Source organism: Bufo gargarizans, chromosome 4 (assembly GCF_014858855.1).
Source record: "Bufo gargarizans isolate SCDJY-AF-19 chromosome 4, ASM1485885v1, whole genome shotgun sequence".
Classification (NCBI taxonomy): domain Eukaryota; kingdom Metazoa; phylum Chordata; class Amphibia; order Anura; family Bufonidae; genus Bufo; species Bufo gargarizans.
Genome location: NC_058083.1, coordinates 216,251,601 through 216,278,731, shown reverse-complemented (window position 1 = coordinate 216,278,731; position 27,131 = coordinate 216,251,601). Strand labels below are relative to the sequence as shown.

Here is a 27,131-nt window from a genome sequence, read left to right as displayed (position 1 = left end):
TTATGGCACAAGTTTGAAGTTTTTTTTTCCCTTGCACAAAGCGAGGTCCACAAAGCCTTAGTTTTTATGCATTTTGTGTGGAGGAACTCAATTGGCCTGAACAGAGCCCTGGCTTGAACTCCATAAGGCTGGTGTCAAGGTTTTTTTTCTGCTGTTTTAGGCTACTTTCAGGCCTCTTTCACACGGCGTCATGTTTTTTGCCCGGATAAGATGCGGGTGCGTTGCGGGAAAATGCGGGATTTTTCCGCACGAGTGCAAAAACATTGTAATGCGTTTTGCACGCGTGTGAGAAAAATCGGCATGTTTGGTACGGGTGTTCTGTAGATTTTATTATTTTCCCTTATAACATGGTTATAAGGGAAAATAATAGCATTCTTAATACAGAATGCATAGTACAATAAGGCTGGAGGGGTTAAAAATAAAATAATTTAACTCACCTTAATCCACTTGATCGCGCAGCCGGCATTATTCTTCTTTCCTGTGCACAGGAATAGGACCTTTGATGACATCACTGTGCTCATCACATGGTCCAATCACATGGTTCATCACCATGGTGAGGGACCATGTTATTGGATCATGTGATGTGACGTCACCACAGGTCCTTAGCCGGCAGCTCAACATTACAGAAGAAGACAGAGATCCGCAACTACGCGATCAAGTGGACTTTGTGAGTTCATTTTTTATTTTATTTTTAACCCCTCCATCACTATTGTACTATGCATTCTGTATTCAGAATGCTATTATTTTCCCTTATAACCATGTTATAAGGTAAAATAATACAGATCGGGTCCCCAGCCCGATCGTCACCTAGCAACCATGCGTGAAAATCGCACCGCATGCGCACTTGCTTGCAACATTCACTTCTATGGGGCCTGCGTTGCGTGAAAAACGCTGAATATAGAGCATGCTGCGATTTTCACGCAACGCACAAGTGATGTGTGAAAATCACTGCTCGTGTGCGCAGCCCCATAGAAATGAATGGGTCAGGATTCAGTGCGGGTGCAATGCGTTCAACTCACGCCTTGCACCCGCGCGGAATACTTGCCTGTGTGAACGTATGCCAACTGATGGCATTTGTAAGACTGATCAGGATCCTTAAAAATGCCTGATCAGTCAGAAAAATGCATTGAAATGTCCGTTCAGTCTTTCCGGTGTCATCCAGGAAACCGGATCCGGCACTAATACATTCCTATGGGGAAAAAAATGCCAAATCCGGCATTCAGGCAAGTCTTCAGTTTTTTCACCGGAGATAAAACCGTAGAATGCTGCGGTTTTATCTTTTGCCTGATCAGTCAAAATTAGTCAACTGAAGACATCCTGAACGGAATGCTCTCTATTCAGAATGCATGGGGATATAACTGATCAGTTCTTTTCCGGCATTGAGCCTATTTGACAGAACCCAGTGCCGGAAAAGAAAAACACTAGTGTGAAAGTACCCTTAGATGGGGACTGTGGTTTTTGGTGGCTAACGTTTTTGCAGTTCCATATGTTGCATAGAAGTCTACAGGAAATATTAAATGCAGGACAAAACAGGCTTTTTTTGGTAGCAGCATTTTTGTTTCAAACTTGGTTTTATTTTTTCAGTCAGTTTTTAAAATTGCAACTTTCTCTGTGTGTGGCTTTCTCAAGGAGTTTCCCATAGCCTTTTGTATAAGAAAAAGAAAAATAGCAAGAAAAATGTTTTGTGGCTAAAAAAATAAAAGCACTTTAAAAACACCCTTTTTAAGATTAATTGGAATGCAGAAAGCAAGTCAGACCTTCTTGCTGAGCATCAGAGTCTAACCTCAAAAACACTCTTGACTGAACGGGCACAGATTGGTGTTAAGGTCAGATGTCCACCTACTTTTGGCCAGAGTACAGTGGAATACCATATCAGGTGTCGTTCTGATGCAGAACTAATGGGGTAATTTATTAAACTGGTGTAAAGTAGAACTGGCTTAGTTGCCCATAGCAACCAACCAGATTCCACCTTTCATTTTTCACAACTCCTTTGGAAAATAAAAGGTGGAATCTGATTGGTTGCCTTGGGCAACTCAGCCAGTTCTACTTTACACCAGTTTGATAAATGACCCTATAAGTGTATTAATAAATCCTTGACAACTTACAACTTCCTCTGAATTTGGATTTGCATAACTAAATGCTAAGCAGAGGATTACGGCTAATAAATCCTACAGACAGCTGTTCAAAGAAGAAGCGACATTAACATGTGCTCTTCTGTACTAAACGTTCAAAAATCGCTAAATGTATAGTAGACATATTTCTTATTAAAATAATGACGAAATGGTGGTTAACCGCTGAAGGGACCCGGCTGATTTTCTTCTATACAAACCATTGCCTCTTTACATCACACATCCAGGTCCAATAACCAGCATGCTGCTTCGTTCATATATGGATGTTATTAAGAAAATCTTCATCATCGCCTTCTAGAAGAGTTGGCGTTTGCTCCAGGTCCGCGTGTGACTTATAAAGACTCTGTCCCCTCTGAAGGTCCAAAGATGTCAACTGCCCGCCTTTGTGCATAGTATAGAAAAAATAATGGAAGTCTCTACCATAAAAGTCACATGACACAGACCAGCCATACTGAGGCTGTGCGTAGTGACGGGTGCGGAAGTGTGGAGGGGAGAAGGTGACCGACATGAAGCATCCGCCAGGGGCGAGGACCCGACTAACCTGTACAACATAAACACAGGTGTAAGAGACATGGAAAGCAGCACACGCAGCGCTATAACTGGAGCAGTCAACAACCAGCAAGAACAGCTGACACAACGAAGCAGAGGCAAGACGGAACGGCGTATTCTAAAATCTACAGGCAGGTACATGATGGAGGACCTGAGATAAGACGCAGAGCGGGCAAAGCATTGGGGATGCTGAAGCTCATAAACCTGTATTCTTACAGGGAGGCAGAGAGAAGCATGTGTCTGCCCAAATAAAAAGATGCCCGAAGGCAGCTTTGTTTCCATGACAACCTCACCAGACAACACTCACTATTGCCTTTGTTTCCATGGAAACTAACAGGGCCACCGATTTGTTTAGTATGAAAATCTCCACCTCTCATCACATTACATAGGTCAGAGGTCACCCGTTACAGAGTGCTTATCTTAAAAGGATAACACACAAAATGTAAAAAGGTCAATGCAGCATTGTTGCAAACGAGAAACTGGAGCATGAATGTTAAAAACATGCAATATAAGTACTACTAGCCCCTTCCCAACAATTTCAATGGTGCAAACTGCAAGTAAAATCCATCATTGTAAGATACATTTCCAGCACTCCCACAAAACGTTTCATTCTCTGCCCTTTAGAAGGTCCTTGATGTAAAGTGTCAAGAATGTCATCTTCTTACCAGTGACTGTATTTGAGAGTTATAACCTCCCTTGTGATACTTAGCTATGTCATGTGACCAACACTAAGGCCTCGATTTATCATTCACTCCAGAATCCTGGCATCAAAAAGTTGCAAAAAAAGGGCACTTGCTTGCGCAAAATGTAGGCACTTGCGCAAAACTGCAAGACTTTTTACATGCACTTGCGCAAAATTTTGCAACTTTTTGCATTTCTACACCACTTACTCCAGTTTTGTAATATAGGTGGAAAAGTGGGTGTGGTTAGCTATGTTAATGAGTTTTGTAAAAAAAAGGGTGGAGTAGAGGGTGGAGTAGGAAAACTGGAGTGGCTTCTCTGGACAGAAGTGTTAGGTTTAGGGCTCGTTCAAACAACCATGCCGTTTTTTGCGGTCCGAAAATTGCGGATCCGCAAAGAGCGGATGCCGCCCGTGTGCCTTCCGCAATTTGCAGAACGGAACAGGAAGCCCATTATAGAAATGCCTATTCTTGTCCGCAAAACAGACAAGAATAGGACAGGACTCGACTCATAATTTTTGCGGAGCCACGGAACGGAGCAACGGATGCAAATAGCACACGGAGTACTGTCCGCATCTTTTGCGGACCCATTGAAATGAATGGTTCCATATATGGACCGTATGCGGAATGCAGAAAACGGCCCGTATACGGAACGCAAAATACGTTCGTGGGAACGAGCCCTTAAGGACAAGCCAAATGTATCAAGTAACATGAGATGTGATAAATGTGGCATAAAGTTCTCCAACACAAAACGGACTTCAAATATTCTCCTCATGATACATCCCCCCCTAAGTCTCCAACTGACACAGCATGTTATGTGTGGACGGGAAGTCAGGTTCTCCATTCATTCCTATGAGAACCTAGATGTGAGCATCATAATAAAGAATGGAGAAACTGTCAGCTGGAGAGTCAGAGTGTCTGCGAGGACCAGAAGGATAACTCACATATACTGGCACCAGTAAGAACATTACCTTCTCTACAATGTATATCAGATGCTCAATTCTAAAGGACTAGAGAATATTTTTGGGACGTTTTTCATTATCTCTCAGTTTTGAGGCATTTGTTGAATAGCATACTTATAAACCGTTAAGAAGTCAAAATTGGAACTGTTCAACTCCTCCCAAGAAAGCCTCCAAACCACCCGCTTTTGGACAGGGTTTGCATAAGTCCTTCCCAGATTGTGCTGTCTGACCAGTGATTAAGACTACACATTGCAGTGCAGAGGGATGACGTGGTTTTTACCATGTTTGCCTAGATATCTGCAGTGGATTTAGGCTTTATTTTTTTCACTTTTTAGTAATATAATTGACAAATTTAATTTTTGATATTTATATATCAGGATATATATATATATATTAGGATACCCAAGACAGACTAGAATGTATGTGTTCATGAATACATATATACCGGTCAAGCAGAATTACAACATCCACTGTTATATAACTGGATGAATTCAGACAGGTGGTTATATAATATTCTTACATTATTTCAATCCCAAACAAATTCTTCTATAAAATTCGGATTTTCAAATAAAACTGACTTTTGCTCTACACAAACATAAAAGCATCACCTGTGGTGTGCCACTACACTTTGCGGTCCTTCACGCTGCATGCAGGGAAATGGAAACGTTAGTATTTAAAATACCGTCAACAATACATCTCAAGCAGACCTTGGCAAGTAGACAGAGGAAAAATACATTCCAATATAAATGGCAATGATACCAATCAGGTGAAGGGTAGAAGGCTGCAGAACGTGACTAGTAAGAGAGCTGTCAAACAAACACAGCACCACCTAGTGCACAACATGCAGAATTACAGCAAGACTTGTATCAATGCACACAGAAGACATTCTGGGGCAAATTTACTAATTGTGAAAATAATTTACTTGTTGTAAAATGTGATAACATTTAGTGCATTTATGGGCATAATCTTGCATCAAGTCTTAGACCTATTTATGAAGCAAATGCACCAAAACAATAATGCACAGTGTCGGTTTTACAGCTCGACAAGAGGCCATTGTTTATAGGAAAGGAGATTTAAGATGCGACCTTGGTGCAAAGTTAGCCAAAAGTGGCTAGCCATGCACTAAACGCATCACCCTTCAGGTGGGTGCAACTTTATAACGTAGACGGCGTGTACTGGGAATACTGGGCATTAAGAACCGTTATTACCGTCTGGGAGTGCAGCGTCTGCTTTTCCAGGCTAGAAAATGGATTGCTAAATACTGGCTCAGACCCCAGGCCCCATCGAGGCCAGAATTCCTGATATCCTTCGCCTAGAAAAGGGAGTTCATCTTAAGAGGCAGTGCCCGGAAAAATTTAACAAAATTAGGGACAAATGGGTGGACTATAGGACTGGTACAATGTAATTAGGCCTCTCACAGTGGAGCTGCTTCTATAAGAAGGCAGTATAGCGTTCTGTGTACATGTACTCGTGCCTGTGAATGTAAGTCCCGCTGGGTCCACAAAAAATGCGGACAGCACACCGCGTGTTTTCCGCATCAGTATGTCCGTTCCGTAGCCCCACAAAAAAAATAGAACATGCCCTATTCTTGTCCGTTTTAGGCATCGGTACAATGGATCCACAAAACAAAAAAAAAACTGATGGCATACAGATGTTTCTGATCATCTGGAAGTCATTGCGTCTGAAAATGATCCTGACCTACGAATGAAGACTTGTCTGAAATGTTTGTGGGAGACCTTGTCCATTGTTATCTGATAGAATGAATAAAGAGACTTGTCTGAAATATTTGTCTAAGGTAGTGGCCCACTTATTTGTTGGAATCCTTATGACCTGTACATAGTCTGCCAAAGTCATCTTGGGATTCTGATTTATTGCGGGTCTGGGAATTAATAACAGATAAACAAGATATACACAGTGACCTGTCTAGATTGCACATGCTGGCTACATGCCACTAGGGGGCGAGGCTCTTTGGTTAAACAGTAAAGAAGCTGGAGCTTTTCAGCTAGCGGCTGAAGCTCATCTACAATAGGAAGCTTAGTGTAGAAATGGTTTCTTGATCGACAATAACTGCTTTTGCTGAAAAGGGCTTCCCAGCTGATGTGTCAATGTCCGATGACGTTACCTCAATCAGTGATGTAAGTTTCCTCTCCTTGGTATATAGTATACTCACAGGCAAAAAATAAAATTAAAATAAAGAGTTCCCCCATAAGCCCGGGCCCCTCACACTAAATATACTTACATGGCTCTCCGCACCATTGCTTCTCCTCGTGCATGGATAAAAAAATAAAAATAATCTGGTGTTGGGGGGCCAATGGCAGACTGGGACGAGCCTCCCTAGAGTCACCCACGATGCTAGGGAGGCTCGCCCCCGTTACTGCCTGCTCCCTCCTGACACCGGGTGTTTTCATCCGCGCACGGGGAGGCAGGTAAGTATATTCAGTGAGAGGGGCCCTGGCTTATGGGGACTTTTTTTTTGTCTCAGATAACCCCTTTAACTTGCAAAAGAAGGACAGACATTTGCCTGATTATTATTGCAATAATAAATTCTACTTCTACATATTCTTATTATGAAACACCTGTGTGTAGTCTCTCCTTAAAGAGTATCTGAACCTGAATCTTGCTCTTATCCGCAAAACATCTATCTATTTGAAAGCGCTGTAAAAATGGTGTGTGAGGGAGGGGTACGGCAGTGCTCATACGTTACTATTGGAGAATGGTGTGGAGAAAGTCCCAGCAGGATCCGCGGCACGACCACAATGCACGGACACTGCCCTAACCCAGCGTTTCCCAACCAGTGTGCCTCCAGCTGTTGCAAAACTACAACTCCCAGCATGCCTGGACAGCCTTTGACTGTCCGGGCATGCTGAGAGTTGTAGTTTTGCAACAGCTGGAGGCACACTGGTTGGGAAACACTGCCCTAACCTGCTCTTTACACATATTTGTTTGGGGTCCTAAGGTCAAAAGAGTGTACAAGACTAAGGGGATGTTCACATAGGCTCTAAAAGGCAGGATTTGGCAGATGGAGCGCCAAAAAAGCCACCAGGCGGCCACATGGTCACTGCCTCTCACTGTTTTCGGTGGCAGGCCATGCTGCCGTTCATGCAGCCACAGTTCAGGTCCTTTCCTGGCTCCGTTGCGGCCATAAGACACAGCTTCCCACTAAAAACAATGGAAGGCGGTTTCTGACCAGTTTATGTTGCAGAATCCGCCACAAATTCTAAGACGACATGTGAATTGCCCCTAAGGGACGGATTCATCTGTCTTACTCGCCATTAGCAACCAAACAGGACAGCTCTTATTGTGTATTCTTGAAAATTAAAGCTGTGCCGTGATTCGTTGCTATGGGCACAAAGACACTTACTTTTAGACAGACTTGACCTTAAACGTACCTTTCCATCAGCTCACGGCATGGGTTATATTAATGGATTGAGATCTTATTTTATTTTTAAACTGTCGCTGAGTTTTCAAATAACTTTTGATATATCATTGCAGCATATCAAAGGTTCTGATCAGTGGGGGTCTGAGTGCCGAGACCCCCCCAATGATCGCTAGAACAAGGACTTGCATGTCACACACTCTCCACTTGCTGCAGGAGACTGAATCGTGACAGGCCCATAGACTTTCTATTGTGGCAGTCCTGTGCAGCACAGAGAGTGGTCTATGCAAGTACCTCTCTCTCCTCAGTCTATCGATCCGCACTCAGTCTCCCATTAATCAAACCTTCGATATGTCACTATTGCAAGTCAAAAGTTTTTTGAACGCTCAGTGACCCTTTAAGCACGAATTCACATCTTCCACCTTAGGCTGGTTTCACACATGGCTTTTTTTTCCCTTCTAGAAAAATTCCTAAGGCTACTTTCACACTGGCGTTTTGGTTTTCCGTTTCTGAGATCCGTTCAGCGCTCTCACAAGCGGTCCAAAACGGATCAGTTTTGCCCTAATGCATTCTGAATGGAAAAGGATCCGCTCAGAATGCATCAGTTTCTTTCTGTTCCGTCTCCATTCCGCTTTGGAGGCGGACATCAAAACGCTGCTTGCAGCGTTTTGGTGTCCGTCTGACGAAACTGAGCCAAACAAATCCGTCCTGGCACACAATGTAAGTCAATGGGGACGGATCCGTTTTCTATGACACAATCTGGCACAATAGAAACTGGATCCATCCGCTATTGACTTTCAATGGTGTTCAAGACAAATCCGTCTTGGCTATGTTAAAGATAATACAAACGGATCCGTTCTGAACGGATGCATGCGGTTTTATTATCTGAACGGATGCGTCTGTGCAGATCCATAACTGATCTGCACCAAACGTGAGTGTGAAAGTAGCCTAAAAAAAAAACCCTCACCAGAATATAAAAACTTGGATCCACTTCTTTTCATCCCACATCATACCTTGCCTGACACATCTATGTGTGACTTCAATAAGGAAAAATATAAATTAATAACATGATCCCAGTTCCCTACTTCTCTAAAGCAGCCATGCTTTGCAGTGCCAATCTGACCTAAACCGATACCTTACCTCACTTAGCACCTTGTCCACAAGAGTAATGGTGTCCTTGGTAACTCTCCATGGATCTTTCTCATCCACCATCATAGCATCCAGCGTCCCCTTTTCAATAACCAGGTCAAACGTTCCATCCGGAAACTGAAGGTGGCGTGCGTCCATGACCATCCAGGTCATGTCTGCTACATTGGCATGTCTCTGTGCCATCTCCTTGATACATACTGGGGAGTAATCAATACTGACGAGAGGTCTCACGCCTTCCTTGTGCAGCGCAGCGCTCAGCGAGCTCGTACCACATCCTACAGGAAATAAAACATACGACTGTTAACATGGGGGGCACATCACTGTGGACTTTGTAGCCTGTTCATGCTTCCTAGTAGCAAGACAAAAACTAATGGAGATGTCAATGGAAAACAGACCAAAGGCTTAAAGAGCACCTGTCACCGCTCCTGACATGTCTTCTTTATTATTACTACTAGAAGTTATAAATGAATTGCTAGCGGTCTGCAGCAAGGGTACAGAGGGGAGGTAACCAATTGGGGGGGGGGGGGGGGGGGTGTACCTGCACAGTCTGACTCTATCCAATCAGTGCTGCCACTGTTACACGGTGCAGGTACACCCCCCCCCCCCCAACTTGTTACCTCCCGACTGTACCCTTACTGCAGACCGCTAGCAATTAATTTATAACTTCTAGTAGAAATGATAAAGGAATGGCACAACATAGAGAAATAAGAATAGATGCTCCAGAATTGTTATTACATGGAGAATGCACGAAGCCATTAAAACAGGCACGTCAGGTCCTCTTTAGGCCATGCTGGCTACCTGGCTTTTGTCAAACCCAGCTGTTGAACATATCTACATCATGTGACGGCACATAGCGTGACTATATATAATGAAGACTGCGGAGTCCCTATGTTTCAGTAGTCCTGAGCCATAGGCACGCTATGTAATGCTTCATCTTTCCTCCATACTGCATCATATTATGGAAAATACATCAGTCCCGAGTTACACATCATCTGGAGGGGACCATATATTTTATTTGCTGTGGAGGTGTGAATGTCACTGACCTTTCTACATGCAGGGATGTGAATGAGGATATCTTATGGCAGACACCCCAGCATATCCACTGCTTGACTGGCAGCTACAGATTAGTCACACACAGCGAGGACTGCGCACATGTGCTATTTTCAGAGTGCTGACATATAGGCACAGTCAGTATGGACGGGCTGCGGCAGCTGTCACAGAAGTCAGTGACGTACGTGTTAAGCATCTAGAAATAGCGCCATATGGGCGGATAATAAAACCTACAGATGAGACCTGGGGTCTAGGCAGCTCCTTAGTTTTTCTTTTTTACTATCAACAACTCTGTATATTTTGTGGTTTACAATGCTTGCGTTACTCCGCAAGTAACCAATCCGATCTTCATGCTTTTCTCCAGCCTGCAGCAGCCCTATAATGAGAAATCCTTTCATACGTCCTATTAAGGCAAATGGATGTAACAGAGGAGAGCCCCCCCCCCCCCCCCACTGTTTCCCCCCTCTACGAGGGAGTCCAGCTGCAAGGCGACTGGAGGATTAGAGGAGACCATAGATTTTATGGTTGTTTAATTCAATGGGCCAGTGCATGAGCGGACTTTCTTCTAAGACAGCATTGCTCATATTATGCAACCTCGTTAAGGCTACTTTCACACTAGCGGCAGCCTTCACCGGCAGGCTGGACTCCGGCCCGCCCCCACTATAGTCAATGGGGCCGGAGCGGACCTCCGGCGGCACGAGTGCACTAGCGGCAGCATGGATCCGGCAGGCTGTTCCGGTGGAAGGCTGCTGCTAGTGTGAAAGTAGCCTAAGAGGTGGACACAGATCTCATCTCTAAAAGACCCTTTACACAGGCCGAGAATCGCTCCGATTATCGCTAACGAGAGTTCATAGTGACGCTAGTTACGATGATTGGGTTGTGTAAATGTACCACCGATTACCTGATGAACGAGTGAAGCGCTCGTTCGTTGGGTAATCCAATAGTCTGTGCGCACGCAAAAGTGGTTGTTTGCTAGCAGCAGATTGTGCCCTGTAAACACGAGTCCTTATGAGGAAGAGCGATGGCATACTCTGGAGGAGATCTGTGACTGTAAACACAGCGGTCTCCTCCACCAGCGATCAGCAGATTGTTGGGACGGAACGCTTCCTTCCCGACTATCTGATGTTATATCGTCCCCTGTAAAGCCACCTTTAGGCTTCTATAGACCACATAGGAACCTTTGTCAGAACCATATGTTATTGCAGCACATGGCCTAGAATGGAGTCTCCACAATAGGAGACTGAAGTAAATTCTATCGTTGGGCCCAGGCTGCATTCTACTCACCACTTCCATCAACTGCCAATCTAGCACAGACCCTCCAGCAGGCCCTTGGTGATCTTTAATTACAACCTGACCGCGATGACGTATCAGCTCATGACGGCTGCAGCATCGGTGGCCTCACCGGTCACATGCCGTACTTTCTGGTTTTATGACAGGTGACCACAGACTGGCAGCCTTACTGATGTGCTGGACCAGCAACCTCTTCACCCAGGAGAACTGGCACTTCAGAAACAGGTGAACATATGTATATGGCTGTCAAGCCAGGAACATGGGTTTAGGGTCGCTCATTCATAGTATTGATTGGGTGGATCCCAGTATTCTGATTTGCTTCTCTGTTCACACCACTAATTTTAAAGGGGTTGCAGTGACCCATCGGTGATAGGTAGCTAACCCCTTTAAGGTGAGGGCTCCCTAGTTCTACTATGCAGTGCACTCAGTTGCTTGGCCCTCTTTACCTGGCAGAAGCCATGATCCAATGTTCTGGCTGCAACAGATACCACTGCAGCCAATCACTGGCATCAGCAGAATGTCAGAACAAATCTGAGGCTAGTGATTGGCTGCTGTGGTCACATGCAGTGTACGGGACATCACTGGTGCAGCCAAAGCATTGTCTCAGCAGATTTGTACCTATGAAACTGTCTGACCTGTTACATGTGCACTTGGCAGCTGAAGATATCTGTGTTGGTCCCAGGTTCATGTGTCCGCATTGCTGAGAAAAATTATGCTTTATTATATGCAAATGAGTTTATAGGAGCAACGGGGGCGTTGCCATTACTCCTAGAGACTCTGCTCTCTCTGCAACTGCCGCATCCTCTGCACTTTGACAGGGCCAGGCGTCATCATGTTTTCACCGTCTGGTGCTGTCAGAGTGCAGAGGACATGGCAGTTACACATCAGGTACCAATCTGCCGACAGATGCCCTTTAACTTGGAGAACAAGCATGGTACCCCATCAATCAGCACACTATGGAAGATCATTGCCATAGGGCAGTGGTGGCAAACCTTCAGCGCAGGGCACACTATGTACAGCACAGGCAGCGCACTGAATGTAGGCAGAGTATTATAGCTAATATACTATATTGGTTATTATATTAGGGTACATTGCGTGTTGGCACTATGTGATAAATAAGTGGGTTTTGGATTGAAGTTTGGGCACTCGGTCTCTAAAAGGTTCACCATCACTGCCATAGGGTATCACTTAATGTAATGGACACATCCGGGCCCTCCACCCGGCAGACAGATTCAGGTAATACAGCAGTGTGGATACCGAGCACAAGTCCTCTGGTCCCGGGCCGCAGCTCTCTCCTCGCCAGGTGGGCGAAATCATGGTAATCCCCAAACCACTCGTGCCCGGCGGTCAGTAGGCGCTCCTCCTCCTGGTACCGGGAGTCCCAGTACTCCAGCTCCTTGTACCGGCCCGACATGTGTGCACGCTCCACGCCGAGTGATGGCGTCACCGGGGGGCGGGGCCTGTTTGCGGCTTATCCGCGGCGCCGCCCCCTACTACATCCACGTGTCCCCACACACACACGTCATGTGCATGCAGCGCTGAGCCTTACCGCCCGTCCCACCGGGTCTTCCCGGCCTCTCACTGCCGCTTCCTGTTTCCGGCTGGCCCGGTGCAGCTGTCATACTCGAGCTGATGGCTCCAGCCGCTGCTGCCCGGAGGAGAGGGGCTCCGCCCGGGGGGCGCTCCACCCTCATGGAGAGTCTGCGCCGGGGATGGGAGAACAAGTTCCAGATTCTGATCGACCCCCGGTACACAGCGCTGCTGGGAGTGTGCCTGTGCCTGGCCGAGCTGGGGATCACACACTGGGTCATCCAGAGGGTCCCATGTGAGTGCACAGGCTGACCGGTCGTGTAGGATACGGGTGTAATACGGACAGTCCTAATGTGCGATCTCTCCACAGACACAGAGATCGACTGGAAAGCCTACATGGATGAGGTGGAAGGGGTGCTGAATGGGACCTATGATTACATGAAGCTGCAGGGGGACACCGGGCCCCTGGTGTGAGTATACTGCAAGGGCCGGCTGGGAACTTAAAGTGGCCCCATGCTGTAGGTGGATCCAAATTGACAGAAGGCAGGGCCAATATAAGTAGGTGGGGCCAACAATACTGTAGTACCGCCCTTGCAGAACCAAATACCAGAGGTGTAGCCAGGATTTCCAGCATCAGGGCAGGGATTCGGCATTAAATCCTCTTGCCACTCAATTGTACATAAAGAACGCAGCACATTTTTTTACATTAAGGCTACTTTCACACTAGCGTTTTCAATTCCGCTATTGATCATAGGATCTCAACAGCGGAAGAAAACGCTTCCTTTTGGTCCCCATTCATTGTCAATCGGGACAAAACTGAACGAAATGGAATACACCAGAATGTATTCCGTTCTGATGGTCGCGCTCCCATCACGGACAGAATAACGGTTCAAGCAGCGTTTTTCTGTCCGCAATGTGGTGCGGAGCAAGACTGATCCGTCATGACACACGATGTAAGTCAATGGGGACGGATCCGTTTTCTCTGACACAATAGAAAACAGATCCGTCCCCCATTGACTTTCAAAGGAGTTCAAGACGGATCCGTCATGGCTATATAAGACCTAAGGCAACCGGATCTGTTCATGACGGATGCATGCGGTTGTATTATTGTAACGGAAGCGTTTTTGCAGATCCATGACAGATCCGCAAAAAAACGCTAGTGTGAAAGTAGCCTAAGCCACTCCTATAACTGCGCCCAATGCATAACTATACTCACCCGGTCTCCCCTAATAAAATCTATCATAGGGTACACAGTGGTACCAATGCACCTTGTAATAAATGAAAGACCCAACTGGTCCCACCGCATCCAGAGTTTTGCTGTTGTGTCGGCATGATGTCCAATGGATCCGGAATAAGATCACTGTGGTGACAGTGCTCCAGACTAAAAAAAATACCTAGTAGCCATTGGCTTCTGAACTGAAAAATTTAGGAGCCAAATCAAATTTTTAGTCGCCAAATCGAAACAGAATCAAAAATTTGGTAAAAAAGCAAAAAATGAATAAATAAAAAGCCGCGTGCATTTCGCATTTTATGAAACGTTCGGCCCATAATAGAACAGTCCTATCCTATTTTTTGGGGGTGACAAGTTCACAAAAAAATGGCGAATGCTCACCGCATAGGAGATATTTTTTAATAGTTTGGACAGCGCTATTTAATATGTTTATTTATTTATTGTTTATATATTTTATATGTAAAATTGGGATATTTTAGGGTACTTTCACACTAGCGTTTTTCTTTTCCGGTATTGAGTTCCGTCCTAGGGGCTCTATACCAGAAAAGAACTGATCAGGCATATCCCCATGCATTCTGAATGGAGAGCAATCCGTTCAGGATGTTTTCAGTTCAGTCATTTTGACTGATCAGGCAAAAGATAGAAACCGTAGCATGCTACGGTTTTATCTCCGGCAAAAAAACCTGAAGATTTGCCTGAATGCCGGATCCGGCATTTTTCCCCATAGGAATGTATTAGTGCCAGATCTGGCATTTTAAAATACCGGAATGCACCCGCACTAAATCCGGACCTATTCACTTCTATGGGGCTGTGCACACGAGCGGTGATTTTCATGCATCACTTGTGCATTGCGTGGAAATCGCAGCATGCTCTATGTTGTGCGTTTTTCACGCAACGCAGGCCCCATAGAAGTTAATGGGACTGCGTGAAAATCGCAAGCATCCGCAAGCAAGTGCGGATGCGGTGCGATTTTCACGCATGGTTGCTAGGTGACAGTCTATTCACTGTATTATTTTCCCTTATAACATGGTTATAAGGGAAAATAATAGCATTCTTTAATACAGAATGCTTAGTTGAAGGTCAATATAATAAACATTAGTGGCGCAGTGCGCCCCCCCAACACCCCAGTATGATAAACATTAGTGGCGCAGTGCACCCCCCCCCCCAACACCCCAGTATGATAAACATTAGTGGCGCAGTGCGCCCCCCACCCCAATATAATAAACATTGGTGGCGCAGTGCGCCCCCCCCAACACCCCAGTATGATAAACATTAGTGGCGCAGTGCGCCCCCCCCCCCCCAACACCCCAGTATGATAAACATTAGTGGCGCAGTGCGCCCCCCCAATATAATAAACATTGGTGGCGCAGTGGGCAGTGCCAATGAGGGTTAAAAAATAAAAAAATAATTAACTCACCTCCTCCAATTGATCGTCTCCTGTTCTTTCTTCAGGACCTGTGGTGACATTACTGTGCTCATCACATGATCCATCACCATGGTAATGGACCATGTGATGAGCTCAGTGACGTCACAACGGGTCCTGAAGAAAGAACAGGAGACCGGCAGCAGCTACGCGATCAACTGGAGGAGGTGAGTTAATTTTTTTTATCCCTCATTGGCACTTCCCACTGTGCCACCAATGTTTCTTATACTGGGGTGTTGGGGGGGGGCGAACTGTGACACCAATGTTTCTTATACAAATACAGAAGGCGGGTGCTGGAATCAAATAGCCGGCACCCGACCTTTGTGACAGGGAGCTGCGATCAGCGGAGCTGTGATTCCGGCACCCGCCTCCTGTATTTGTATTACAGGTCAGTTTTCTTCATTGGTGGCGCAGTGGCCACAGCCCCCCCCCCCCCCTCCTCCTCCTCCTCCTCCTCCTCCCCCTCCTCCCGTCTCTCTTCTTATTGGCGGAGGCAGCAGCACAGGGGGAGGGAGAGACTCCTCCTCCTCTGCGCTGCTGAGAAGAACATCGGCGGCGGGGCAGGGAACTATCAGCTCCTGTGCCCGCCGCTGTATTCAACTGCAGAGCTGAGGTGGTGGGTCTAGTCGCAAATGGCGACAAGACTAAAAAGTCTTGTCGCCATTTGTAAATTCTAAGTCACATTGGCGACCATTCTGGTCGCCATCTGGAGCCCTGGGTGATTGAGCAAAAATAGTCACTAAAGGAAGGGATAGTAACTACCTCTGTAAAATCCCCAACAGGGGGCGCTGTGCTGGTCCTGTACGACCCAGCCATGCCAATGTACAACAGGGTAATCTAGTGCATTTCCCGTTAGTGCTACCACACAGTACTAATACCCACATTGTGCACCCTCACAGTAGTAATATCCACATTGTGACCCGCTCACAGTAGATATGCCCACCTTTGTGCCCCTTCACAGTACTTTTGTCCTCCTTGTGCCCCCTTTTGGCCTCTAGTTCCCTCTCCAGCGCCATAAAAAAACAATACTCGCCTGTTTCCCTGATGGTCGGCAGATCCTCCGTCCCCTTTGCTCCTGGCTGTGTAGAAGGCTGACTTCCGGGCTTGCACGGCTCTTCCCACACAGCCAGAAGCGTGATGTGCGGCCTGCTGAGGAGCACCGGGGCTCAGCTGAACGGTGAAGCAAGGAGCGCAGCTCTTACACTCTACATTTGGGAGTCAAGAGGGCAGCTGCCAGCCAGGTACATCATAAGTACTTGACACTCCCAGCTCTAGGAGCATCAGATCATTACTTACTATGCTGGTGGCCATGAGGAGGGCTCAAGTGGACCCTGGTCATTGGCCCACCAGGAAGTTTCCATGTAGGATCAATGGCCAGTCTGCCCCGGAACACCACTAAAACTAGAGCTCATGATGAGCTGCCATAAGCCTGAAGATATAGAGCCAACCCTTGTGGACTGCTAAGTGTGGTATGGTCAAAGGCTGGAGGAGTCCCAGGATGTCTTTGTGGATTCTTTCTTATTATTGATAGTAAGTGATGGCATATTGGTGGGAACTGCACCACAGCCCCATTCCTACCTCTCTTTGTTCTAATGATCAGTGGAGGTGTCAAGTCACGGGGATTCCCAAGGTTGTGATAAGACATAATTTGCTAATGTGGAAAAATCCCTTTAAGTTAGGACTCATGCTGTAGTTTTGGTTTGCATCCGATCTGCGTTTTATGCAGATTGGATTGGACCCATTTGATCTCAATGGGGCTGCAAAAGATGCGGACAGCATGGTGTACTGTCTGCATCTAACATCCGTTCCTGCAAATAAAAATAGAATATCCTAGGACATTTTTACACAAAAAAAAAATGCTTGCATGCACTTGGGTGGTATCCATGTTTTGCGGACGTGCTTGAGCTCTAAAAAGGTTTTCTGTTTTTGCCTTGTAAAATGAACAGCCTGGAAGTTGGTGACAACTTTGGTGTAATCTAGAGGCTGCTAAAACTTGCAGTTCTGGATGTGGCAATAAAATCTTCATGTTAGGGATGTCCTATTGATAATTTGAAACTAGTAAAACCATGGAACTCAAGGATTTGGATGCAAATAAATTTGTCTTTATTCAAAGAGCTCCAAATATGACCATTAGAGAGCCGACCGTCCCGGACCTTGGTCACAGATTAGAAGAAGCTGGAGCAGGTGTAGATTAGCGGATGTGTAGTTTCGACTCTGTAATGGTCATTTTTAGAGCTCTCTGAATAAAGAAATTTTTTTTCACAATCCTTGAGTGCCGTGGTTTCACTAATTTTACTTCTTGGAGATTGCCTCCTACCACTGAGCACCACCTCCACCAGAGTGCTGACCAGAAACTCTCCTACTCCTACTGATAATGTGGGCATCCAAGCAGGATTTTGATTGATGGTGCTGATCTATTGTGCCAGTGTTAATACCCTGTATATGTTAGGGGTGAGGTGTATCGAACATATGACCCAGCAACCTCTTCCTCCAGAAGACTGAGGCTGGGTTCACACCTGAGCGTTTTACAGCGCGTTCCTACGCGCTGTAAAACGCTCAACAAGGAGAAACCAATGATTCCCTATGGGAATGGTTCACACTTGGGCGTTTTACAGCGCGTACGATCGCGCTGTAAAACGCCCGACGCTCCAAAAAGTACATGAGCGACTTTTGGGGCGTTTGTGGCCATAGGACACTGTAGTGAATCACACAAACGCGCGTCAAACGCGCGTTTACTATTACAAAAACGCGCATAAAAATGCGCGTCTAAAACGCGCGTTTGCGCAACGCTCAAGTGTGAACCCAGCCTGAGGGCTCAAGCACGCGACCGTTGCCTGTTTTGGGTCCGCAAATTGCGGATACCGGCCGTGTGCATTCAACGTTTTGTGGAACGTCTGGGCCATAATAAAACAGTCCTATCCTTGTCTGTAATGTGTACGAGAATAGGACATGTTCTATATTATGCCATAGAACAGACATATGGACAGCACACCATGTGTGAATGATTCGGCATCCAACCCGCAAAAAAATGCGGACCAAAAATGTTAGTGCGCGTGAGCCCTTAGAAGCAAAAAATAAAGCCAAGCATGTAAAAACAATAAATCTAACTTTACCATATATTGTATTTGTCTCAGAATTTTTGGTCCTTTTTTCTTTTAAACAGGTATCCAGCTGGATTTGTCTACATTTTTAGTGCATTCTACTACTTAACGGAGCATGGGACCAACATCAGGCTGGCTCAGTATGTCTTTGCGGTACTATATCTGCTGACACTGTTTCTTGTATTCCGCATCTATATTCTCACTAAGAAGGTAAGTCACCAGCATATCTGTCTAAATCTCTTGTCTAATCTAAGGCTACTTTCACACTAGCGTTGTTTGAATCCGGCGTTTAATGCCGTCACCGGATCCGGAAAAACGTGTGAAAACACATTTGAATCCTGATCAGGATTTTGATCACAATGAAAAAATGCATTGGAAAAAACGTATCCGCCATTTATGGACTTTAACTTTTTTTTTCACATTTTTCGGGTTTAACATGCAAAAGCCGGATCTGGTTTAACGGAACACACAGCTGCGTTAATGCAAGTCAATGGGGGGAAAAGGCCGGATCCGGCGTTTAGTCAAAGTGTTCTGGATTTTTGTCCGGAGGTAAAAATACAACATGTTACGGTTTTCTGAAAAGCCTGATCAGTCAAAAAAGACTGAACTGAAGACATCCTGATGCATCCTGAACGGATTGCTCTCTATTCAGAGTGCATGGGGATAAAACTGATCAGTTATTTTCCGGTATTGAGCCCCTAGGACGGAACTCAGCGCCGGAAAAGAAAAACGCTAGTGTGAAAGTACCCTAATTTCTCTCACATCTCGTATCTCTCTCTGTCTATCTCATATCTCTCTATCTATCTTATATCTCTATCTAAGGCCGAATGCACACAGCCTTGTTCCGCGGTCAGTAGTATGCTGGGCTGGATTCCTGTTCAGAGCAGGAGCGCACGGCGTCATTGGTTGCTATGACGTCATGCGCTTCATGCCGCCGCTGCTGTACAGTAATACACTTGTATAGCGGAACACGGCCGTGTGCATTCGGCCTAAATCTCACGTGTGATCTAGCTAATCTCTTCTAATCTATCCAAACTAGAACACAACCTTACTATATGTTTATCCTCCTCAATTCTTAGGTACCACCTTATGTGTTCTTCTTCATGTGCTGTGCATCATATCGCGTGCACTCCATCTTCCTGCTTCGCCTCTTCAATGATCCAGTGGCTATGGTCATCTTATTCTTTGCTATCAACCTAATATTAGAGGATCACTGGAGCTGGGGCTGCTTTTTCTACAGGTAAATTATGAGAAATATTTTATATTCCTACAACATACTTGTACAGTATTAAAATTGGCAGTGGTCGTGCCAAGAGTCTGTAAAATAATTTATTTTTCATGACCGTGGAATATTTCTGTATATCTAAGTAGGGGAACACTAACCACAGAAAATGTGAACATTCAAAAATTATCCCAGCTCTTCCTCTGTTTATTGCCTCCTTTCCCTTTAATGGCTCATATTACAATTAAAACTGAGAAAGATATAAAGGAATCTTCACTCTTTCCCGGGAGCTCAGCCATGTCCCCCCCTCCTCCTCACTGTTCTGTGACCAGCTGTAAGACAAGTGGTTGCAGCTGGAGCCTCCCTCCTCTGCCCTGTCTGCAGTAGGGCAAAAGGACCACTAAGCCCCACCCAACAGTCAGTCTCCAGGCAAAGATGGAGCAGGTCAGTAGGAGAGTAAGGCCTCTTGCACACGACCGTATGCCCTCCGAGACATAAGGTCAGTGAGCGGACCATATGTCCTGGAGCGGCATTGATCGTGCGCACAGCATCATAGATTACATTGCAGTGCATTTTTTCCCTCGTATTCCCATATAACCTGATTCCAGAATACTAAATGTATCTTGCTGAGGACCTGGAAATTCTTTAGTAAGAAGATATGATATATTACCTATGTCGCCCATATACCACTGAATCTGGACGGCAAGATAATATCCTTGGAGATAAGCCCCCATCTTCCTCTGAGAGCCATAAATATTTTTGTTTATTCTGGACTCTCTTCCTTCCCCATATCGGGTCATTAAGGAGACTTTCCAAGAGTTAAAAAAAGAGTCCCCAATCCAAATAGGGCAGACCTTTTTTTTTTTATAAAGTATTTGCTGGAGAAGAATCATTTTAATCAAAGCAAGGCAAGCTAACATTTTTTTAGTTGACAAATTAGAAAACGTACTAAATTACTTAATTTCGAATCCTGTGTTGGCCCGATTTCATCACCCCTCTCTTGGTTCTGGACCTCCACTTCAGCATTGATTCAGATGCCAGTGACCTAGGGCTGGCTCAGTTCATTAGCTAAGCCAATCTCCATCTCTGCATCAGCCAAGATGGAGAAGGAGCCTGACTTAGCTACTGAATTCAGTCAGCCAACTAACCCTTCATCACATCAGCGAGAAAAGGGGTTAGACGCTCTCTGCCTATTGAAATTAAAGTGGAGTACACTCCCTCCCCAGGGGTTCTACATAGTTGCCAAGTAGTGACTTATCGCCTGAGCTATACTCAGATAGCGCTGTCCTATTTCCCAGACGTATGATTGTTCTTAATATGCCGACATTGCTGTCTCTCTGCTCAAGCTGGGAAGGGGTGGGTAAGAGGGTGTTATTGAGTTAAAATGTTACAGCGCTCTAATTATTCTAATGCTGTATTGGTCATATAATTTTTGATTTGCTATATTTGACTATGGTGTCTGCGTACACCGCTATCTTTGCATTATTTTGTACTTGTTTTCAACTGTACAAAAACTAAGAACTCCTTTTTGGTGTTCATGTGATAATCTTTATTTCAATAAAAAGTAAACTGATTTAAAAAATAAATTAAAGTGGAGACTCTGCAACCAAGAAAGGGGCTTAAATCAGGCCAGTGGGGCAGTATTCAACATTAAAGTACATCAATAAGTTTTATTATTTTACCTCTTTTATTTCGGCGGACAACCACTTTAACTAAAAGCAAGAAAGGTATAGAGACCCGTCACCTCTCCTGACATGTTATAATACATACTTTCCATTCCCCATTCATGAGGAATCTGGAATGTCAAGGGAGCTGACAGGTTTCCTTTAACATAATTCAAAAATTGTGCTGAGAAATTAATGTGAAGTGATTTTGGTTTTGCAGTTTTTGGTTTCTTGCTGTCAGAGGGCCTCAGTATAGAGGAACGGTATTAGAGGGGTTGTCTCTGTTCAGCAAGTGGCATTTATCATGTAGAGAAGGTTAATACAAGGCCCTTACTAATGTATTGTGATTGTCCATATTGCCTCCTTTGCTGGCTTGTTTAATTTTTCCATCACGTTATACACTGCTTGTTTCCATGGTTACGACCACCCTGCGAACCAGCAGAAGTGGTCATGCATGCTTGCACACTATAGAAAAAAAACACCAGCCTGTGTGTCCTCTTGCGGTCCCGGGCACCAGAGAGGCTGATGCTTTTTCCTATATTTTGCAAGCACGACCTTCACTGATGGATAGCAGGGTGGTTAAACCATGGAAACAAGCAATGTATAATGTGATGGAAAAATGAATCCAGCCAGCAAAGGAAGCAATATGGATAATAACACAGGGCTTGACAAATGCCAGGTCGCCATGGCTATCAGGAATTTTGTCCTGGCGCCTGGGTATTTTCCCCTGCTTGAAAATAGGCCCAGCAGCCCTTTAAGTTTAGAGTAGACGCGGCGTCATGCAGGAGCCCCTCACGCTTCCTGCCCCAGACTACAGTGAAGAGGACCGCTACTAGCTCAGGCTCCTCATCGCTGCGGCGCGTCTCCTTCTCAGAACTGTGGTGAGTGGCAGTACGATAGGGGTCGGCCTCCCTCCATCATTGGTGGGCAGTGCGCTCCCCCCCCCCCCCCATCATTGGTAGCAGCAATATACTTACATGCGCTGTGGCCGCCCGACGCTCCTTCTTCTTGTAACGCGTCACAGGTCTGTGCGGCGCATTGCTTTAAGCATAAGCAAGAAGGAGCATTGGGCGGCCACAGCGCATGTAAGTATAATGCTGCTGAGTAACTGACCATGGCAGCCAGGACTTCAGTAGCATCCTGGCTGCCATGGTAACCGATCGGAGCACCAGCATTACACTGCTGGGACTCCGATCAGAACTGCCGCTGCCACCAATGATGGGGGGAGGGCGCACTGCCCTCCAATGATTTTAATACCGAGGGGGGGGCTCCTAACTTTTTTATCTGGCTCCTAGATTCCAAGGAAATTTGTCAAGCCCTGTAAAAACAATACATTAGTGAGTGCCTTGTGTTAATGTTCTCTACATGATTTCACTTGCTGAAGTGAGACAACCCCTTTAACCTGTTGCAGAGTGTTAATGTATACAGTTGTTTTTATATATCCGGTTTGTCCACTATATTCCTGCAGCTTGGCTGTATCTGTGAAAATGAACATTCTGCTATTAGCTCCTGGACTTCTGTATCTCCTTCTGTGCCGGTTTGGACTGCTGCGCACCATGCCAAAACTCTGTATCTGTGCCCTGCTTCAGGTGAGTGCCCATTGACCTGGTGCCAGTTCTCATACTTTGTATATGTAGATTACAAATTGACTTCAAAGGAAAACTCTCAGCTCTTTTCCAGACGTTTAGTACTATAATTACTGGTGGTGATTTTGAGACTTTTAGGCCTCTTTCACACTGGCGTTGCGGGAAAAGGTGCGGGTGCATGCACGATTTTTCCGCGCGAGTGCAAAACATTGTAACGCGTTTTGCACGCGTGTGAGAAAAATCGGCATGTTTGGTGCCCAAACCCGAACACCTTCACAGAAGTTCGGGCTTGGGATCGGTGTTCTGTAGATTGTATTATTTCCCCTTATAACATGGTTACAAGGGAAAATAATAGCATTCTGAATACAGAATGCATAGTATAATAGCGCTGGAGGGGTTAAAAAAAAAAAATAATAATATTTTTTTAACTCACCTTAATCCACTTGATCGCGCAGCCCGGCATCTCTTATAGAAACATACAACGTGTCGGCAGATAAGAACCATTTGGCCCATCTAGTCTGCCCAATATACTAAATACTATGGCTAGCCCCTGGCCCTATCTTATATGAAGGATGGCCTTATGCCTATCCCATGCATGCTTAAACTCCTCCACTGTATTTGCAGCTGCCACTTCTGCAGGAAGGCTATTCCATGCATCCACTACTCTCTCAGTAAAATAATATTTTTCACGCAACCCCATTCATTTCTATGGGGCCTGCGTTACGTGAAAAACGCACAAAGAGGAGCATTCTGCGCTTTTCATGCAATGCACAAGTGATGCGTGAAAATCAACGCTCGTGTGCACAGCCCCATGCACAGCCCCATAGAAATGAATGGGTCAGGATTCAGTGCGGGTGCAATGCTTTCAACCCGCGCGGAATACTCGCCCGTGTGAAAGGGGCCTAATTTTAAGTTTTGACTGCGTTATAGGGCCTGCTCTATGGTATCGAGGTCCAGCGGAACTATAAATTTATTGAACAGATAGTGTGCAGATACAAAATATCTCCAGTGAAATTATTTTATGTAGACTTTAACTGTATAATGCAATAAAGCTTTATTTAGTCTGCATTTAGGGCATCTGCTGGACAAAGATGTCAGGATATGCCTCTAACCTGTGCCAGGTGCTTTCTGTACAGCAAAACAAAGACTTACTGATATACAGTGCTGTAAAAGGTGTTGCCTCTTACCCAATGTCTTCTTTTTTTGCCAATTTGTCACATATAAGGGGGATTGTCCATCCTAGGTGCCAACGACCACTATGGTTCTAATGTGTGCCCCATAAAAAAGAAAACCACAGTAACTAGTCTGTGGTCCCACCATGGCCCGTGCCCGGCTGCTTCCGGTTCTTGCAGGATCAGGAAGGGGTTTGGTTCATGACCTCTGTGGCCAATCAAGGTTTAGGGGGCTCCAGAGACCGGACTTCTGCTGCATGTGTACTACTGGTTCTGAGGACAAAGTGCTCACATTGATACTGTAGAAAACAGCTTAAAGAGTAACTAAAAACTTAAAAAAATAATAATAATAATTTGGGAAAGTGGTGGTGATTACTTTTGCAGTATACGTTAACCTTTTCCTGACATGGCGATGCCCGGAGCAATTTCTTTTTTCTTTTTTTTGGTTCTCTGTTCACACAGCCATATGAGGACTTGTTTTTTCCCCAGACAAGTTGTTCTTTCTAATAGCACCATCTAATATTGCATAGGGTGTAGTGGGAACAAATTCCAAAAAAAAAAAGTTATTCCGCCATAGTTTTATGGGTTTTGTTTTCACGGCGTTCACTATGCGGTAAAACTTAATTGTGCTCTTCATTCTCCAGTATAATTACAGTGATATATTTGCATAGCTCTTCTTGTGTTTTAGTATCACCATATTCTGACCCCCATAACTTTTTTATAGTTATGTCTACTGAGCTGTGTGAGGGCTCATTTTTCGTGGGATGGTCTGTAGTTTTTACTGATGCCATATATAAACAGTATCATCATCCTAGATCTGCATGTCTTTCTCCCACAATGTGATACCACAGATTGTCCTGGCCCTACCCTTTCTGCTGGAAAATCCTGCTGGATACCTCCTGCGATCCTTTGATTTTGGAAGACAGTTCCTATTCCAGTGGACAGTAAATTGGCGCTTCCTCCCGGAGTATGTGTTTCAGCACCGGGCTTTCCATTTAGCGTTACTTTCAGCTCACCTGACTGGACTGCTGCTGTTTTGCTTCTACCGCTGGCACAGGTACCTACTATAAGAAATATGTAGGTGGCAATATGGTAAAGACAACCACTTAGTGTAATTCAGTTTGTTCCTATTTAATACAGGTCCAGGGAAAGAATTCTTACACTCTTGAAGGATCCGGCGCAGAGGAAACCCCAGACACCCAGACTTTCAGCAAATAGTATCCTTACAGAGAACAATCCAAATGTTTTCATGTTCATGTCCACTTGGTTCAGACTTTGCAAAGTAAAAAAGCACCAGTCATTTTGACTGGCATGCTTTTAATTACTTAGAGAGTCGTTAAAGTCTCCTTGGTTTAAAGAGGTTGCCCAGGCTTTTACTATTGATGACCCGATAGGTCATCATAATCAGATTGGTGGGCATCCGACACCCTGCACCTCCGCCGATCCACCTATATGAGGAGATGGCATGCGCAGATGCTGTCTCCCATCTCTCTTCATGTCCGCTGCTGCCGTCTGTGGTCTTTGCCATTGACAGCAGCAGCGGACAGGAAGAGAGAAGGGAGTTGGCACTGCATGCGCTGTCTCCTCATGCAGCCAATCAGCGGGGGTATCAGATGTCGGACAACCGCCCATCTGATATTGTAACGACCCCTTTAAAATACCATAAGTCAATACTCGCTTTATCTTCCCCCATTCTGATGTTTCAAAACCCAGCTTCACCCCTCCCCATCTTTGCTGCCTAGTCTGTAACCGCCATTATAGCCAGTGACTGGCTGAGTGGTCATATCAATAGGGAACAGAAAGCAAAGATCAGCCAGATGAAGCATCAGCACAGGAACAGAGGAGGATTGGTGAAGTAGTAGCATTCCTGCAGTCCTAATTGCAATTTTGAAGAAATGCATTTCCTGAGAATTTCTTAATTAGTTTAACTGGTGTACTTAAATCTTACTATTATGAAAGGAAAAAAAAGCATCCATAAGTTTATTATTAGAACGTGTATCAGATACAGAAACATTAAATATAATGATTTACATATAATCATATCTAAAAGTCTTCACAATACTGAGGATTTTTTTAGTTACACTTCAGCTTTAGGCCTCATCAACACGACCGTTGTTTTGGTCCACATCCGAGCCGCAGTTTTTGCCTGATGTGGACCCATTCACTTCAATGGGGCCGCAAAAGATGCGGACAGCGCTCCATGTGCTGTCCGCATCCATTGCTCAGTTCCGTGGTCCGCAAAAAAAATATATAACCTGTCCTATTCTTGTCTGTTTTGCGGACAAGAATAGGCAGTTATATTAATGGCTGTCCATGCCGTTCCGCAAATGGCGGAATGCACACGGACGCCATCTGTGTTTTGCGGATGCGCAAAACACAACGGTCGTGTGCACGAGGCCTTAGAGTAAGAATTCATGTTTCAGGTCATCTAAAATCAACAAAATCTGCACCGACCTTGACTCTATCAGAGATTATTTTTGTCTTATTTACTAGTAACTTCCTGGGTGTTGCATTCAGCCGCTCTCTACATTACCAGTTCTATGTCTGGTACTTCCACACGCTTCCATATCTGTTGTGGTGCACGGATAGCAGCGTCCTGCCAGGACTTGCCAAGTATGAAGTCATGACATTAGTGGTGTTGCTTCCTGTGCTTATTGTCTAATATTAAGTGTCCTGTTTTTCCCTTTTCAGAATTCTTGTCTTGGGTCTCATTGAGCTGTCGTGGAACACCTTCCCCTCCACTCCTATGAGCTCAGGTGCCCTCCACTTGTGTCATGTGGCCATTCTACTTCACCTATGGTTTGGTGTTCCACCAGATGAGAAGTCGCCCAAAGCCAATGTAGCAACCTCCAGGACTCCTCTTAAGAAAAAGGACTGATCTCTGTTAGTACAGAAGAAACCTACAATCTTATTCACATCTGGAGAGTCTGTAGGTTGCAGTTTACTCTGACTGAGATGTGTTAGGTTTTTCTCTGAAATTGAACAGGGAATGAGACGCGTTGTCTTTATATGCTATA

General features: G+C 45.2%; 2 protein-coding genes across 2 annotated transcripts; one reads left to right on the top strand and one right to left on the bottom strand.

The window, feature by feature from the left end:
• Positions 1 to 2,048: 2,048 nt before the first annotated feature.
• On the bottom strand, positions 2,049 to 12,727 carry LOC122933738 (EEF1A lysine methyltransferase 4-like). The gene is made up of 3 exons (XM_044288712.1): positions 12,443 to 12,727; positions 8,837 to 9,120; positions 2,049 to 2,670 (listed from the first exon to the last, which is right to left on the bottom strand). The coding sequence occupies exons 1-3, from the start codon at positions 12,597 to 12,599 to the stop codon at positions 2,383 to 2,385; spliced, it is 729 nt and encodes a 242-aa protein (XP_044144647.1). The 5' UTR covers positions 12,600 to 12,727; the 3' UTR covers positions 2,049 to 2,382.
• On the top strand, positions 12,702 to 27,131 carry ALG3 (ALG3 alpha-1,3- mannosyltransferase). The gene is made up of 9 exons (XM_044288711.1): positions 12,702 to 13,010; positions 13,086 to 13,185; positions 18,533 to 18,680; positions 19,550 to 19,710; positions 22,825 to 22,945; positions 24,966 to 25,171; positions 25,255 to 25,331; positions 26,583 to 26,727; positions 26,806 to 27,131. Exons 1-9 carry the CDS (start codon positions 12,818 to 12,820, stop codon positions 26,990 to 26,992), a joined length of 1,338 nt encoding a protein of 445 aa, XP_044144646.1. The 5' UTR covers positions 12,702 to 12,817; the 3' UTR covers positions 26,993 to 27,131.